At 36.9% G+C, this 14,949-nt stretch overlaps 1 protein-coding gene across 1 annotated transcript in view; it reads right to left on the minus strand.

Annotated features, from left to right (window-relative positions):
- LOC149302375 (uncharacterized) overlaps positions 1–14,949 on the minus strand; it is a 96,174-nt gene that overhangs the window by 36,494 nt on the left and 44,731 nt on the right. Inside the window, exons 2-4 of the mRNA XM_089482448.1 lie at positions 13,422–13,499; positions 13,020–13,152; positions 10,909–11,305 (exon numbers count right to left, since the gene is read on the minus strand). Of these exons, the coding sequence (XP_089338574.1) occupies positions 10,909–11,305; positions 13,020–13,152; positions 13,422–13,499 (608 nt within the window). The remainder of the gene's footprint in view (positions 1–10,908; positions 11,306–13,019; positions 13,153–13,421; positions 13,500–14,949) is intronic.

Consider the following 14,949-nt stretch of genomic DNA (forward strand, 5'->3'; position numbering starts at 1 on the left):
GCTGTGGTGACAAGACAAAAGTTGCACCAGAATTACATGGTAATACATATCTTTCAGGCTTTAAGTGGTATTAAAACTTATGCAACTTATGGCTGATATAAACAGTTTGGGGTAAGATTTACAGGAAGTTTATAGATTGCCTGGGCCATCAATCTGTTTATGAAGCAGAATGTGTTAGGGATGGGTAAAATGCTTAATTTGGAGCACTTGCTATTGAAATTAATGAGGTGTTTCTACTGATTACTCCAGATGTCGCACCAGAATTATTCCAGTCTTGCCATGCAATAGGGATCAGTTTGCCTTATGATCATCTTAGCGCAGAATCAAGTATAGTTAGAACAGAAATCTATTTACCAGCGGCAATTAATAATGTTAAGAATAATGGCGTTATTATAGAAATGAAAAAAGACTGGCATTGTGGGCATACAGAAGAGCAGTTCTCTTACTGAAAGCTAAAATAACAGACATAAAAAAAACCAGACAAGTCAACTTTGATTCTGTATAAATGTAATCAACAGTAACTCCTTGAAATGTATTGGGATAATAAACTTTCTGTGAGATATGATCTGTTAGCATGAACATTTTTAGGAATAAGGTGACCCTGCCATTTTTCCCAGGACACATATACATTACAGAGCCACCCTGCAGTATGTGGGATATATAACTGACTCCCAGAAGGGAATCAGTTACACAGCTATGCATCCCATATACCACAAGGCAGCATATGGACACTGCAAGATGTAAATTATATATGTTCCCTAAATAAAATGAATAATGTGCTCCCCATACTTAGTAACGATGATTAATAACCCTGTGGGGGAAATCAGATGAAAGCTCATAATTGTCCCCCCTTCTGCAGCAACTCCTGCGACACCTGAAGACATCATGGCAAACGGCCCTTTCCTAAAATGCTGCATGTGTCATGGTGTCCACAGATGTTCCAACACTTGTGATGCAAATGGCCTTGAAAAAAATATTTTTTTCCAACTTTTCACCATGTATTGGATAAGAAAGTTTTCACCTAGCTCAACCAGTAAAATATCAACTAACCCTGAACTTTAAAGGTAAATGTGCTGATAAATGCCTGCGAGCAGGGCTCTCTCCACCTAATGTATCGGTTTGTCTTGAATATATGTATTGTAAGAAGTGCTGCGTAAATTGTTGGCGCTATATATAAATAAAAAATAATCATAATAATCATAATAAATCCACATATCAGGTCCGATCCTCTTCCACTTTGTAATTCATAACAGCTTGATTTAATAAAGGAAATCATTGTTTAGTAATCTACTATTCTGTATTTTAATGATCATTCAAAATAAGCCAGTTACCATATGTAGCTGTTAGCTGAAAGGTATATATATCTATATATCTATATATATATATCTATCTATATATATATATAGATATATATTTATATATATATATATATATATATATATATATATACATTATATATATATATATCCACAAAAATCTCCAGTCTAATCAGAATCTACCTGTTAAAAAACAACCGTCAGTCTTTAAGGATGAAGCACTTAAACCAAGCTGTGCTGCAATCCATTTGCTAGTCTGGTGGAATGTGTAGAAGAAAAATAAGCACACAGGAGGCTTTCTGTGACTGGCTGCTATGATCCTGTGAAATGTTACACTGCGGTGAGATATTCCTACACAGCCTCCATAATGTGACCTGTGATCAAGAGCTGAGGTCTCCTGTAACTGCCCGCTATGTAAAATAATGAATTCCTTTCATACATAAATGATCATTGCTATAGCAACTAACAGGGTAGAATACACTGCGGCGATAAATGCCTTTCACGTTATTAATACAGAATGGAACACCATGGAAAAAAAAAGATACATTTCTTCAAGTAGACAGCATTACTTCGCAATTCATGGTCATTAAAGATGCCCTCTGAGTGCATTAAGGTTTTGGTATTTTGACTCGAGGAAATCAGCATTATGTGATCGTGTTATATTCTTCTGCTGCACACTGTGTGAAAAGCCCATGGACCGTTGGGTTTTACTTGGCTTAGAATAATTGGCATTTACAAATCCAGCCTCTCTTGCAAATGTGGGGAAAGTAAAGTTATGATTTCAAATTTTCTAGAAGATAATAGAAAACCTTTATATGAAATAATGAGTATAATCTGTTGGAGAAATGGTAGAGGGAAAATGTGCTGGAATAGACAAAAAAAGACTTTTAAAGTAAAAGTTGAAATGGGTAAAGAATGTTTTTTCTGTCAGAATTAAATATGGTGTTTTAAACAGCCAAGGATAAAATTCTACCCTGTTTTGGACAGCCTTTGGAGTAGTTATAGGTCCCTTTGGAGTAGCCATGATGACCTATGCAAAGTATGAGTTGATGCATGCTGAGGTGCATGGATCTATATGTGGGTTAAAAGTAAAAGATGTTGGTGTACTTAAGGTGCCACCCTAGCCAAGTAGATCCTGGTGGTCCATAAAAGCAACCAAATTATAACCAGGCATAGAAGCAAAGACAAGTATCTTTTGAGGTTCTGCTTATCCTAAGCAGGTCCATATTAAGATATTTATAAGACATTTATTAGTCAGAGGGTCTCTCTGGGTGATTAAAACTAAGCCATTCCTTTGTTTACTACAAACAGCATGCCTTTGTCTAGAAGACTGGTCTGCGTTAGAAGACCCAACACACATACAGTATAAAGCTTCTATACAGGGCAGACGAAAATAATCTCTTACATTATTTTGGTCCACTCAGTACTTTCTGAGTTAAACCCTGAGGATGAAGCAGCTAAGATTTTTTTTTAGGAAATAAATTGTAAGATTGTCATCACTGCAGAAATGTTGTTTAATCAATAGATTCCACATCTAAATGCCAATATGTGCAATGATTGCAAGGCTACACACGGTTCTTATCTTATAACGCAGCACTAACATCTAAAAGTGAACTCTAAAAGTTGTAGTGCTTCATGGGCAGATTCATTTGCAGATTTAGCAGATGCCTAGGGTCCCCTTTGGTCTAAAGACCCCATAGAAGCTGTGGAAGGGGTGCAGCATAGAACTACTTGAGTGAAATTTATATATTGTTCTGAAACAAGCTTCTAAAAATCATTATTGTGTACCTTTATCATTTTTATTACTAGTTCTCTGTACAAGAGGATTAAAAAAAATAGTGCCATTTAAGTATGTTACGCAAACAAGCCTTAGCTGGTATGTTTTTTTATTCTTAAGGTTTGATCACTAAAAAACCATAGAAATGTTTGAGATGCACTTTATTGCATTGGCAATAAGCGTTTGCGTCACATGACAATTAAATGCTCCCAGCAAAATCATGGAATATGAGATATTATGATAAAATAATTATTTCTGTAAAAGATTTGGGTATCCAGCAAAGCTAGAAATTACATTTCAAATGCTGCATTTATTACTAAAGAGTGATAGAAGAATGCCTTTAATATGCAAGGAAAACTATCATTAGTGATGGTTTCAATTATTATTACTTTCCTTTATTTATAAAATTACATGCTATTATACAGTGCTGTATATTGGGAGATTAGAAACAAAATGCAAGTAGCAGAGAATCATGCTGTAGGCTTGCATTGATGTGTTATGTATTGCTAGGTTGCAGTGTTTAAAGTTCACAGTTTGCACACATAGTTTATGGTTGGTGTCAGCGTAACCCCAAAAGAATCCATATTTTCTATGCTCACAGTCAAAGCTATTTCATCACTGGAAAGTACACTTTAAAGTGCAGTCAGGCCTGGCACAGGTAGGCTGTTTCCGGGGCAGAAGTGGCACAGGTAGGCTGTTTCCGGGGCAGAAGTGGCACAGACAGGCTGTTTCAGGGACAGAAGTGGCACGGGCAGGCTGGTTAATGGAGAGAGGTGGGACAGGCAGGCAACTTAAATGGCAGAGTTGGCACAGACAGGCCACTTAAATGGCAGAGTTGGCACAGACAGGTTATTTCAGTGGCAGAGGGGTCACAGGTTGGTATCTTCAGGGGCAGAGTGGGCACGGGCAGGCTGCATCAGGGGCAGAGAGGGCACAGGCAGGCTGTTTCAGGGGTAGATGTGGCACAAGCAGGCTTTTTAAGGGGCAAAGGTGGCACAGGCAGGCTTCTAAAGGGGCAGCGATGGCACAGGCAGGCTGTTTTGGGGGCAGAGGCCTACCACATCAATGTCTTGCCTAGAATATAGTGATGGAGGTTATGCTACACTACCGCCAATGTCTGGCTCAGTGAATAGTGATGAGGGTTACACTGTACCATCATCATTGTCTGACTCAGTACATAGTGATAAGAGTTATCCTAGTATTCAAATAGAGGTTTGAGAGGATCCACTAGCCTCTGACCTCCACGTGCATGCCATTTATCAAGAGCCTCAGCAAAAGCAAAACTTAGTCCTGCTGCACAGGGGCTCAATACTATTTTGATTAAGCAGGAAGGAACCAAGAATATAATCCTGCAATTGTGTGATTGGGTTATGTCTTAATGTTTACCACCAGACAGTAAAGGTTTTTAGTCTTTGCTCGCCTGTTTGAGAGAGGTAATCGGTGGTCATAAATGCCTCCAGCAGATAATGGGTTAAAAGGTTACTGATGAAAACATCCTCTATGCTGAGATAATTATAGTTCATTTTGTGCATGGGCTTGGATGACATGCTACAACCTTATAATTTACATATATTCCTCTATCTGTGAATGAAACGGGAGCGTTACATTTTGAAACATGTGGAAATCATTTCTGGTGAGGTAACCAGATTGAACGATATGCCATACTCTGAAAGAATCTAATACTTCATTCCCAACAATTTTATCCCGAAAAGATACATAGATTTCTAATTATCCGGACCACTGATAAGGGAAGAGTAATCATGAGTATATTTTCCTGAGTAAAAGGAGAAGGTCGTACCTTTAGGAGAAGAACAATCCAGCTGCTAAAGCACTGATTAGCGATTAGCATACTGCATAGAGTAATTATATTGGATTTTTTTTTCCCTAAAGTACACGATTATGAGAAAGCTGTGAAAACTGTTTATTGGGGGCTGGCGGGGATCACTTACTCGCACTCACCTTTCACCCCTCACGCTGCTGCCATCACTATGCGGCCATCAGATTGTTGGAAATCTAATCTAAACGGCCGCTGGTTGCTGATGCTGCCGGCCGGCGCTACTTTAATACTTTATTTATTGATTTTTAATATGGCAAGCCGATCCGGCATATTAAATAAATAAAAAAAAGGATTAAAGTAGCTCCGGCCGGTGGCATCAGCACCCAGCGGCCGTTTAGATCAGTTTTCCAGCAGTCTGATGGCCGCATAGTGATGGGAGCAGCGTGAGGGGTGAAAGGTGAGTGCGAGGGGGCGGAGCCACTTCACTTGACTTGCCCCCCAGGGCTTAGGCTGCCAGCCCTCCCCTGAATGTAGGGATGGCTGGAACATTATCATTCTGTGTTTCCTCGATGGAAGTAACAACTAATTTAGTGGTTTTCTGTATGTGGTTTCTGAATGTATAACTATGTGTTGATAGCTTTGATCATTACTAAAACAGTGTTTTGAGATTATAGTAAGAAACAGAATGTCTCTTTATCTACTGCCTACCATTACAAAAGTGGGCAACTCTTAACATGGTTACACCAGGTCTTGTAACCAGGTTCTACACTGAGAACAGCCATCATAAGTAAAACAGAAATAGACAGATAATAAGAAAGTTGGCCAACTAAATATGTAAACTGGACAGCTGCCTAGGGTGCTAGGCTGGTAAGGGAAGTCGCCACCACATTATCTCTAAGGTCCGCAGTGCATGAGAACAGGCACTACCTCACCTAAAGCTCCAGAAGACCCTGGACCTGACATGAACCCCTGGACCTGGCTGTGGTTTCTGAGCAGCACCAATCATACTCAGTCGTAAAAATGAACAGTGTGTCCAATGCATCTTCCCCACTTGTGTACACTTTTATAAACATCTGGTAAAACATATCCTTAGTATTGATCCCATATGTACAAAAATAGAACTGAAACATACTTAGGGAAAAAGAGTAATAATCTTGCATTAAAAGTACAATACTGTGCATTATGAAAATATAATTTTAAAATTATACTGCATAACAAAAATCCAGAACAAATATGCATTTCAGTCTGTAACACATACATGGGTACCCCTTGAGGTATGTTTGATGGGTTTACTTAAAATGCACTCCTTATAAACTTGCTTTATTTCAAAAGTTAATTGTTTTTGATAACAAACACAAGAGATGCAACTTTCTAAAGAAAACTTGTCTTTTTTGAGATACTTAATTTGTCAATACAAGTAACTAGGAGTAGTTTAGGGATATTTTAATTCAGTAACAACCAATAATCCCATCACAGATACAGAAAGAAAATGGTTGAGAGACAGCAAGTGCAGCAATCTCCTATCTTTTCATTGATTACTATCGCCATCTAGTGGCCAGTTTTAATATGTCTGGATAATTTTTTTAAACCAAAAAATAACAAGCAGACAGTTTTTAAACTTAAAATAGATATGTCACTTTTCCCAAATACTCTAAAATTTTTCATTTCTATCCATTAAATAAACCTATGGAGTTGTATTTACAGATTAAAATAAACAATATATAAAGATTAAAATCCCACCCTCTACCCGGTGGAAAGGTATTTAACTTTTATTTCTTATGACATGATTAAAATATTATTCAATTACTTTATATTGCTACCCTACAATTAAGTTGCTGATTGCTGTCGATTGGTTCAGGCAGCTTCTGTAAGGATGATGACTTCAAGACGCCAAATAGATTGGATAATGCTACAAGCTACCACTGAACTCAGGTTCCATAAAATGATCCAAAATACCTCCGAAACAATGTCACTGGTTGACAAGCACAAAACACAGGCTATAGGCAGTTTCAATAAATGACTCTAGTTACGCTAACATCTGCGAGACATTTAGTTTTCAATTAAACTAAAGAAAGTAGGGAAACAAGAATATATTTTAACAAGAACCTATGACTAATTCAGATAGAACAAATGACTCACAAACTGTGTCCCTATCTGTCATGTGAAGTCCTACATGATTATTTTTAGAACTGTGGCTTAATGTGGGCTAGAAAGCACACGACAAGTCAGCTTCTGTGAACGGAAATTTGCTCAAATTTGGTCAGAGAGCCCGGCGGAACAATAGTTTTCAGCAGATAAAATGATACAGCTGGCTCCTTGTATAGATTGGATTGTGCTCCCTTTGAAACCCTCAAACCTAAGACTTATTATTCCCAAGTAAAAGCAGGTTTTAACCAAAGTATTGTTCGGCACAAAATAGGGAAAATGGATGTAGGTAGCGAGCTGATTAGTAAAACATTTGCAATTCTATCAGAGATTTTAATAGCCCCAGCTGTTAGCGTAAGTACTCCTTGAAGGCCACGTTCGCCAACAGAACATAATTACAGTATTGTTTGAATTGGTTTCTGTGTAAATATAATTTTTTATTTTTATGTATTGTGTGCAGGTTTTTATTGTGTCATACCACGCTGTCACTAGGGTGAACTAAGCAGACCGAAGCCTCAAGCAAGGTCATCTGCCAACAAAGACAACCCCTTTTATACATGTACATAATGCTGTGTTGTAAAAGATTACATGGCGGTTTCTATTTGGCTGAACTTCTTTGAATTTTCAGTCAACTGAAAGGTGGCAACACTACAGGAAACTGACCAGGATCCTCAGACTCAACTTAATTTGGGATAAGGGAGTTTAATCACCGTCACTTAGCTCCGTCACTTCACTATTCATTATGAAGGGCCAGTTGTCTCCAGCAAGAATTTAATTTGGCGCGATTTAATACATTTAACTATGTATTATACAAGACCAGCCAAACGCTTTCTGCAGAAGAAGCTTATTGGGGTTGGACCTTCATACTTCATATTGAAGTCAACAAGTTAAAAAACAACAACTCTACCGCAAACAAATAGATCAAGAAGTCCCAGAAACTTGTGTCTTTTAACCCCAGATCTTGCTTTGAAACAAACACCCCTGGTTCAATATAGCACTGTCTTCCCAGAAATCTCCCATTGTTATATTGTATGTAGGTATGTACAAAGCCACAAAGGGGCTTGCATCTAAACAATAGTATCCTCTTGTTAGAATCCTATAGTATTTTATGCCTATGAAAGATTGATTTTCCTAAGCAGAATTTGTAAAAAAAAATTAAAAATAAAGACTTTATATTTATTTCCAGTGGTGTGTAGAAAGAACTTGTTTAAATGTTTTTTTATTATTATTAGATTTTTATTTCTGGATTTGTTTGTATGCTATTTATCGTACACTGAGAAGCTGTTGTAGGCAATACCATTTTTTGTCACTTAAGTCAGAAAGGCCAGCTCACAAAGGATGAAAAAATAAAGTTCGATTTTTCATATACTGATAGATACACAGACAGATATGCAGGCAGTTTTTCTTAGGTGATCAAAGCTGTTAGAAGGGGATATATAGCTCAATAAACTGAGAAATATTGATGTTTCCGAGCACTGCTCCATACAGTTTGGGTAGTTAAGAATGCTCTATTGCACCAAGACAATACAAGAGTAAAGCACAGGCTTGTTGCAAGATAAAATCAATAGCTGGCTAAAAGACACGTGTAAATTAAATCAAATACATTTCAAAAGACTAATCAGTGAGAAGAAAAGGAAATGGATTGTTACAAAAGCATCACAGAGTACAGGCAGGCAGGGGGTATGAGATACAGGGCAAAGGTCTTCAAAATCTCATCTAACTACAGCTGAGAACTGTTACACAGTGAATCAAAATACGTATAAAAAAACCCTATAAAATGACGAGAACACCATGAGTGGCTGCAGCTTGATAGACCACTCCATCTCTTCTGTAAATTATCACTTTTCTGGAGCTTTTACTTGTTTGTTCAGGTTTTTAATGCACGTTTTATAAAAGAATTTTCTTGAAATAAGTTTCAATAAAACTCAACTTATTATTATTGATTATTTGTTATCAATCATGCATTTTCTACAAAATTATATTTGTTTTAAACTTTTTCACAATGTTAGAATTTTCAGAATTGCATTTCTGACTTTCCTGAAACCACTGGACCCTAATATTTGAAAATATATTACAATAACATTTTAAGAAAGTGTCTTTTTAAAAAAAAAAAAAAAAAAAGTACTTGGAACATGGGAAATAAGGAGAAAAAAAAGAAACGTATTTGTTGACTGTAGTAGCATCTAGATTACATAGTAATATGATAGCCCTAAATGCAGTCAGTGATCCCTATTAGTTGTGGGGAACATGTGTCCTTGTTATACCAGACACCCCAGTGAGTATATATATGGAACTATAGGTAAAATATACAAAGTGTCTGATAATGACGCACAGAGCGGACCTTCATCGCTTCAAAACCTTCCAACATCCCCAAAGTGAAGTGGCAGTTCCACTGAGTTCCTCAGATCGTGGGAAATCACCTATCATATTTAATGCATTGAGTTTCCCCTATACCCAGCTCTTTGGCTATCCATTAAAGTCAATGGAGTCTTATCTATTGGAAGTCACACCTTCTTGGCAAATGGTAAATTCAACCCTATTTATTGAATTAAATCCAACTACCCTAACTAAAACATCTAAACAGTTAGTCCTTTACCCCTTTATAGAGTAATATTTTGAACTGGTCATGCCCTCTAAGTATATCAGCTTTTAAAATATCCCGTTCTGCTACCAAGAGTCTACCTGTCTGCAGAAATTCAATGCAGCCAACCAGCATTGTTTATAATGTTATTCCTTGTCTGATTTTAATAGTGATATATATATATATATATAAACATATATATGTGTGTGTATATTATGCAGTTTGCACAAGATTGCACAAGTATTATACTGAAAAATGGTTTGATGGAAATAATGTATTTTTTATACATTGACATTACAGTTGTCCTAATTGTATGTAACTTTGCTGTAAGGTTGCTAATCTTGTTGCTTTTTAGATACACTGTATCCAGTTTATCAATATATTCTTCTCTGTTGATAAAAAATTAGCTCTTTCTAACTACTGTATGTTTTTGTATGAAGTTAGCAAGCACACGCTTCAAGATATGTACAGCAAAGTACTAATGCATTTCATAATCAACAGGAACCCAGGATGCAGCTCTTGGTGGCTTTTATGTGGCACCACCCTGCCTAAAAACGCGTAGTATCATATATTTCTATAACCTTTTATAACCTATTCTGTAACCTTTCATAACCCCTCTGTTCTCAGTTAGAATTCATTGGCATTACAGTCATTCTTTTAATCTGAGAGGGTGGTAGATACATAGAATAACCTCCCATCAGTAATGGTAGCAGCTAATACAATGAAGGGGACAGGTATAAAGGTATCCCGAGTCTAAGGTAAGATCAAGGACTAATTAAAGTCTGGGTTGCTACATCATAAAAGTGGGCTGCATGCCCTTAGATCCAATGTTGTTATGTCTTTGAATTTGTCATATGACTGCACTTATCATGCCTCGCTTTTCTTATACTGTAAAGTGTTAAGTACATCTACTGGCAATAACTAAAAATGATAATATACTTACATATATACAATAGTCTATTAAACATTTAATGTGAGGGAGGCTAGATTTAAAATACACTGATCTATTTGGAGAACATGGGATCTGGGCTGTGACCTGGACCTCTATGACTCTAACAAATCAGTGGTTCACAATATTTATTAAATTATATACTTTTTATTGTTTCTACCAGCCTAGATTCTGGTAAATTTGACTTTTTTCTTCATACAGCAGTTGAAAAAAACTCCAGCAAATATATATATAATGGATATTCTTTAGTTATTCAATGAAACGGGATGTGCATTGTATTCAATAGGTTATAAAGCATTGCTTGCATTTACTGTCACTGTTTGAGGCTATACTAAAAAAATAACAAGAAAACTGTATACTTACAGGCACTGAAATCTCATGGTTATTTTTCAGTTTCCCTAGTATGGTATATCCATCCAGGCTGATCTTGCCTCTTGGAACCAGATCAAATGTGTCCACTTTGATGCAATCAATATAAAGGGTGAGTCTGGTCTTCTCCACACTGAAGAGGACCTTGTGAAACTTGGTATCAAATAGGAATGGGAGGTGGCTGAAGGTGATCGTGTGTACTTGCCCGTTCGCAGCTTTATAGATGAATTCCAGAGCCTTTTTGGGGCCATTGAAGTTGATGGCAGCCTCCTGCTTGCCATCCGTGTCCACAATTTGCCAGATGCTCCAGTATTTGTTTCGCGTGCTATCATTCATCCGGAAGGTGAACATGAAGGAGTATTCTTCTGGCAATCCACCTGCGTAGATGTACCTACAGGGAGCCAGAAAACTTTAATACAGGTTTCCTTAACATTGTTCAACAATTTTAATGCAGGTGCAACTTGTCTTTCGTTGGTTAATCTGCTGTCCGCAAACTGTGACGCCAATTATTACAAAAAAGAAGTTTGCTGAATACCCAGAAAATATCATGAATGACATATTTTAACGTTTCCAGTATTATGAATATAAATTACTAAAGGGGCTTGACAAAAATCAATGGAGGATAATACAAAAAATGGCCATATGTTATGTTGTACAGAAGTTTTTAAGATTTTTTTCTCCTGTTCTGCGGAGAGGATGATATCTCCCAGAATGACCTTCCCATTGCCTACTCTTTAACAGCTTTAGAAGTTTTGCAACCTTATCCATGGTGCTAGAATCAGACCCTTTGGGACCAAATTTGTAATAGAAGGTCATATAAAGTGGAACCATTGAACACCTGCCCCCTGACTAAAGTAGCCTGTGCATTACAGCCACTACAATGCAGCCAATGGTGACGTGCTGGCAGATTATCCATTAGCACTAAAGGACCCCCGGAGCTCTGGGACCCATAGGCATATGACTAGTGTGCCTAATGGATAATCTGCTACTGCTTCCACTGATTTAGAAGACACAGAAATAGAAGAACATTTAGAAGTGCACACAATCAACAACTGACAACATCTGAATGTCATTTTTATTGAGTTACTATAATAAAGTTATTTTGAGTGATTATTGTCAAGTCTATTCCGAATGCCCTCTGAAAATGGAACTGACTTTACAGGCTAGGATATCCTCACATTTTCTAAAGCCATAAGTACATAAGGCCACATGTGGGAGCCCCACCACTTGGATACATTTACCTAGTAATTGAAACCTTTATTGTTTATTGCCCAGTTTATATCTTGGACATAATACCATGCTATAGGGCTGAAATAGTCCCTCGTTTGTATGATCTTTTCCACAATATGTTTATCATTTCACGGCACTGCAAAAGTGTAGCACTATCACAATTTGTGATATTCAGTTCAAGTGTTTTGTTGGAATGTTTCTCTTTGACATTGAATATAATATATGCAGAATTCAAAATTCTGTGCACATGAGATATCAGAATACATGCTCCTTTGTAAAAAGATTAACGCTAGTGTATTCTTCACTATGTAATTTTCTACATAACATAATCAATGGTGTATACAATCATTATTCAAACAAATATAACTAAAAATGTCCAAATTGTCTTGAATAGGATACCTTCTGTGTTTGCGTGTTCAGCACCACTAAATGTAAACAGCACCTGTACCTACCACTAGCAGCCACTTGGTGGCAGTAAAAGACAATAATTGGAAACAGTCCCTAAATTGGCTAAATGCATTAGATTAAAAAGCTTGTTTTTTAAAAAAAAAAAAAATTATAATAATATACCATAAATAGTCTGATTTGCTTTACTCTAAGACCATTACTAAGCACTACGAAGAGACTGTGCCTTAGCAAGCAACAATATTTGAGGCTTCCCAAAATGAAAATGTGTTGCCCCCTATTATTATTAATACAATAATATGTATCCTAGTGGGATTTTACTCAACAAATTAAGCACGTCACAATATATCTGCCCTTACACTTGAAATCATACCATAAACAATTCAGATCTAATATGTAATATAACAGACAGGGATAATTATAAAACAAGGAAGATTTAGTGGTAGTGCTTCCATTGGTATATACTTTACCTTGTCAAAATCCTGAAGTCTACATTTGTACCCAGCTGATATGCCACTTGGTATGGCGAAGTGCCTACCACTGACTTAATGGCTCCAACAGAGGCCGCTCTGTCAACCTGAAACTTGGAGATCAAGTCAAACCCTAGAAAAGGAAAACATAAACTGATCAAAAGGTCTACCTTAGTATCAATATATCACAGAGAAATAAACATTTCTGCAAAAGCTGTAAAACAGCTTGTAATCAACCAGTCATCCAATAGACAATTGTGACAGTAAAAAATAAATAATAACGATAAATATTGATAACAGTAATAATCTTGCTTATAAAAGATTTTATAAAGAATCTGAGCAAGAAGCTTTAAGGAGTTCCTCTATACTAAACTATGTTTGGTTGTCAAGAAGTCCACTCACCTGGAAGGTCATCTTGTCCATTATCAATTGGTGGGCATTTATGTTGCACATGGTTGAATTTGAGATTAAAGGGGAACCCTATGAGCAAAAAAAGATGAATATATGGTATACCATAGTGTTTTTTAGTCATTTGATTCAGTTTGTATGATTGCTTTGGTAAACAGCTGCAAACAGACTTTGAGAAGATGCAAATTGGGGGTGATGTCACAGGTGTGAGAATGCTACAGTTTAGTAGACAAAAAGTAGAATTTATATATAAAAAAAGAATCAGATCTTTATGTCATAAATAAATAACTGCCACATCTGTAACACATGGATAAACTCTGGCAATTCAATTTATTCACACTATAGGTCCAGGGCAGTATTGGACTTATCATTAGTGTCTGGTACCCTTTTAATTCTCCACCCCAATGAGCCATATTTATAATCTGCAATGCATAGCAATCCTGGAGTAATGCCCTAACTGTGGAGGGATCAAACAAGTGAAATGTGTTTGAGATACATGTATGCTACATGGCTAGTAAATATGAAGGAGCCATTGTATATTCCTTTAAATATCAGTCATAGCTGATTATATATATATATCTATATATAGATATATCTATCTATCTATCTATCTATCTATAGATAGATAGATAGATAGATAGATAGATAGATAGATAGATAGATAGATATAGATAGATATATATATATATAAACCACAAAAAATTGCAAAGTATACATGGCGAGTAAGTGCCTTGGAAATGTATTTTACATTGTGCGATTAAATGCTTTTAATTCTGCACAATGAAGAGACCTAAGTCCTACTAAAAACCCCAAGTGATACAGGTTATGTCAAATTGTGACAACTTGTATAGGTAATACTTCTTAGCAGAACAAGTATGTTCAATTGATCAAATGAGGTTAGATCACCATGTAATGCTGAGGGGCAAGGTGTCGCTATTGAGCCTCCATCCTTGGAGCCTGCCTTTGACTTGTGGGGATTGAGGTCTCACAGCAGGGAGGTTGTGGTTTCATGGCATTTGCAAGAAGTAGAGAGGGGGGATCAAATAAACGACCACCTTAATCTAAACACTCAGTGGTCTGACTTTCTGAAAGCAGTCCCTGTGAGCAGGAAAAATAAACAGGTTTTTTTTCTTTACAAATGAATTCAATATAACCCGGAGATACGTTTGGAAAATGTTAGTCAGGTCTGGTTTTGGAAGTAAAGGGGCTTGGATGTGGGCTTTGGGCAGAGCACCCACTCTCACACAGAGAGCCCTTTCTGTGCAGTGACCATGTCTGCAGAGGCTTTTCCTTTAAACAACATTAGCAATGCAAAAACACCTCTGAGCCTGTATGTAACATGCACTGTACTTGCCATTAAACCCCAAACTACCACTTGGCCACAACCCAACCACAGAAGATCAAAGGCTAATTCATGAGGCTGCAGCTGGATGGGGCTGATAACTCACCTTGTGTATATATACAATGTTACAGTAAATGGAAGGACTCAAACTATGCAAAGTGGAACAAAGAATACAAAGTT

The sequence above is a fragment of the Sceloporus occidentalis genome, unplaced genomic scaffold, assembly GCF_023333645.1.
Source record: "Sceloporus occidentalis isolate IW3139 unplaced genomic scaffold, rSceOcc1.0.p SCAF_19, whole genome shotgun sequence".
Taxonomy (NCBI): domain Eukaryota; kingdom Metazoa; phylum Chordata; class Lepidosauria; order Squamata; family Phrynosomatidae; genus Sceloporus; species Sceloporus occidentalis.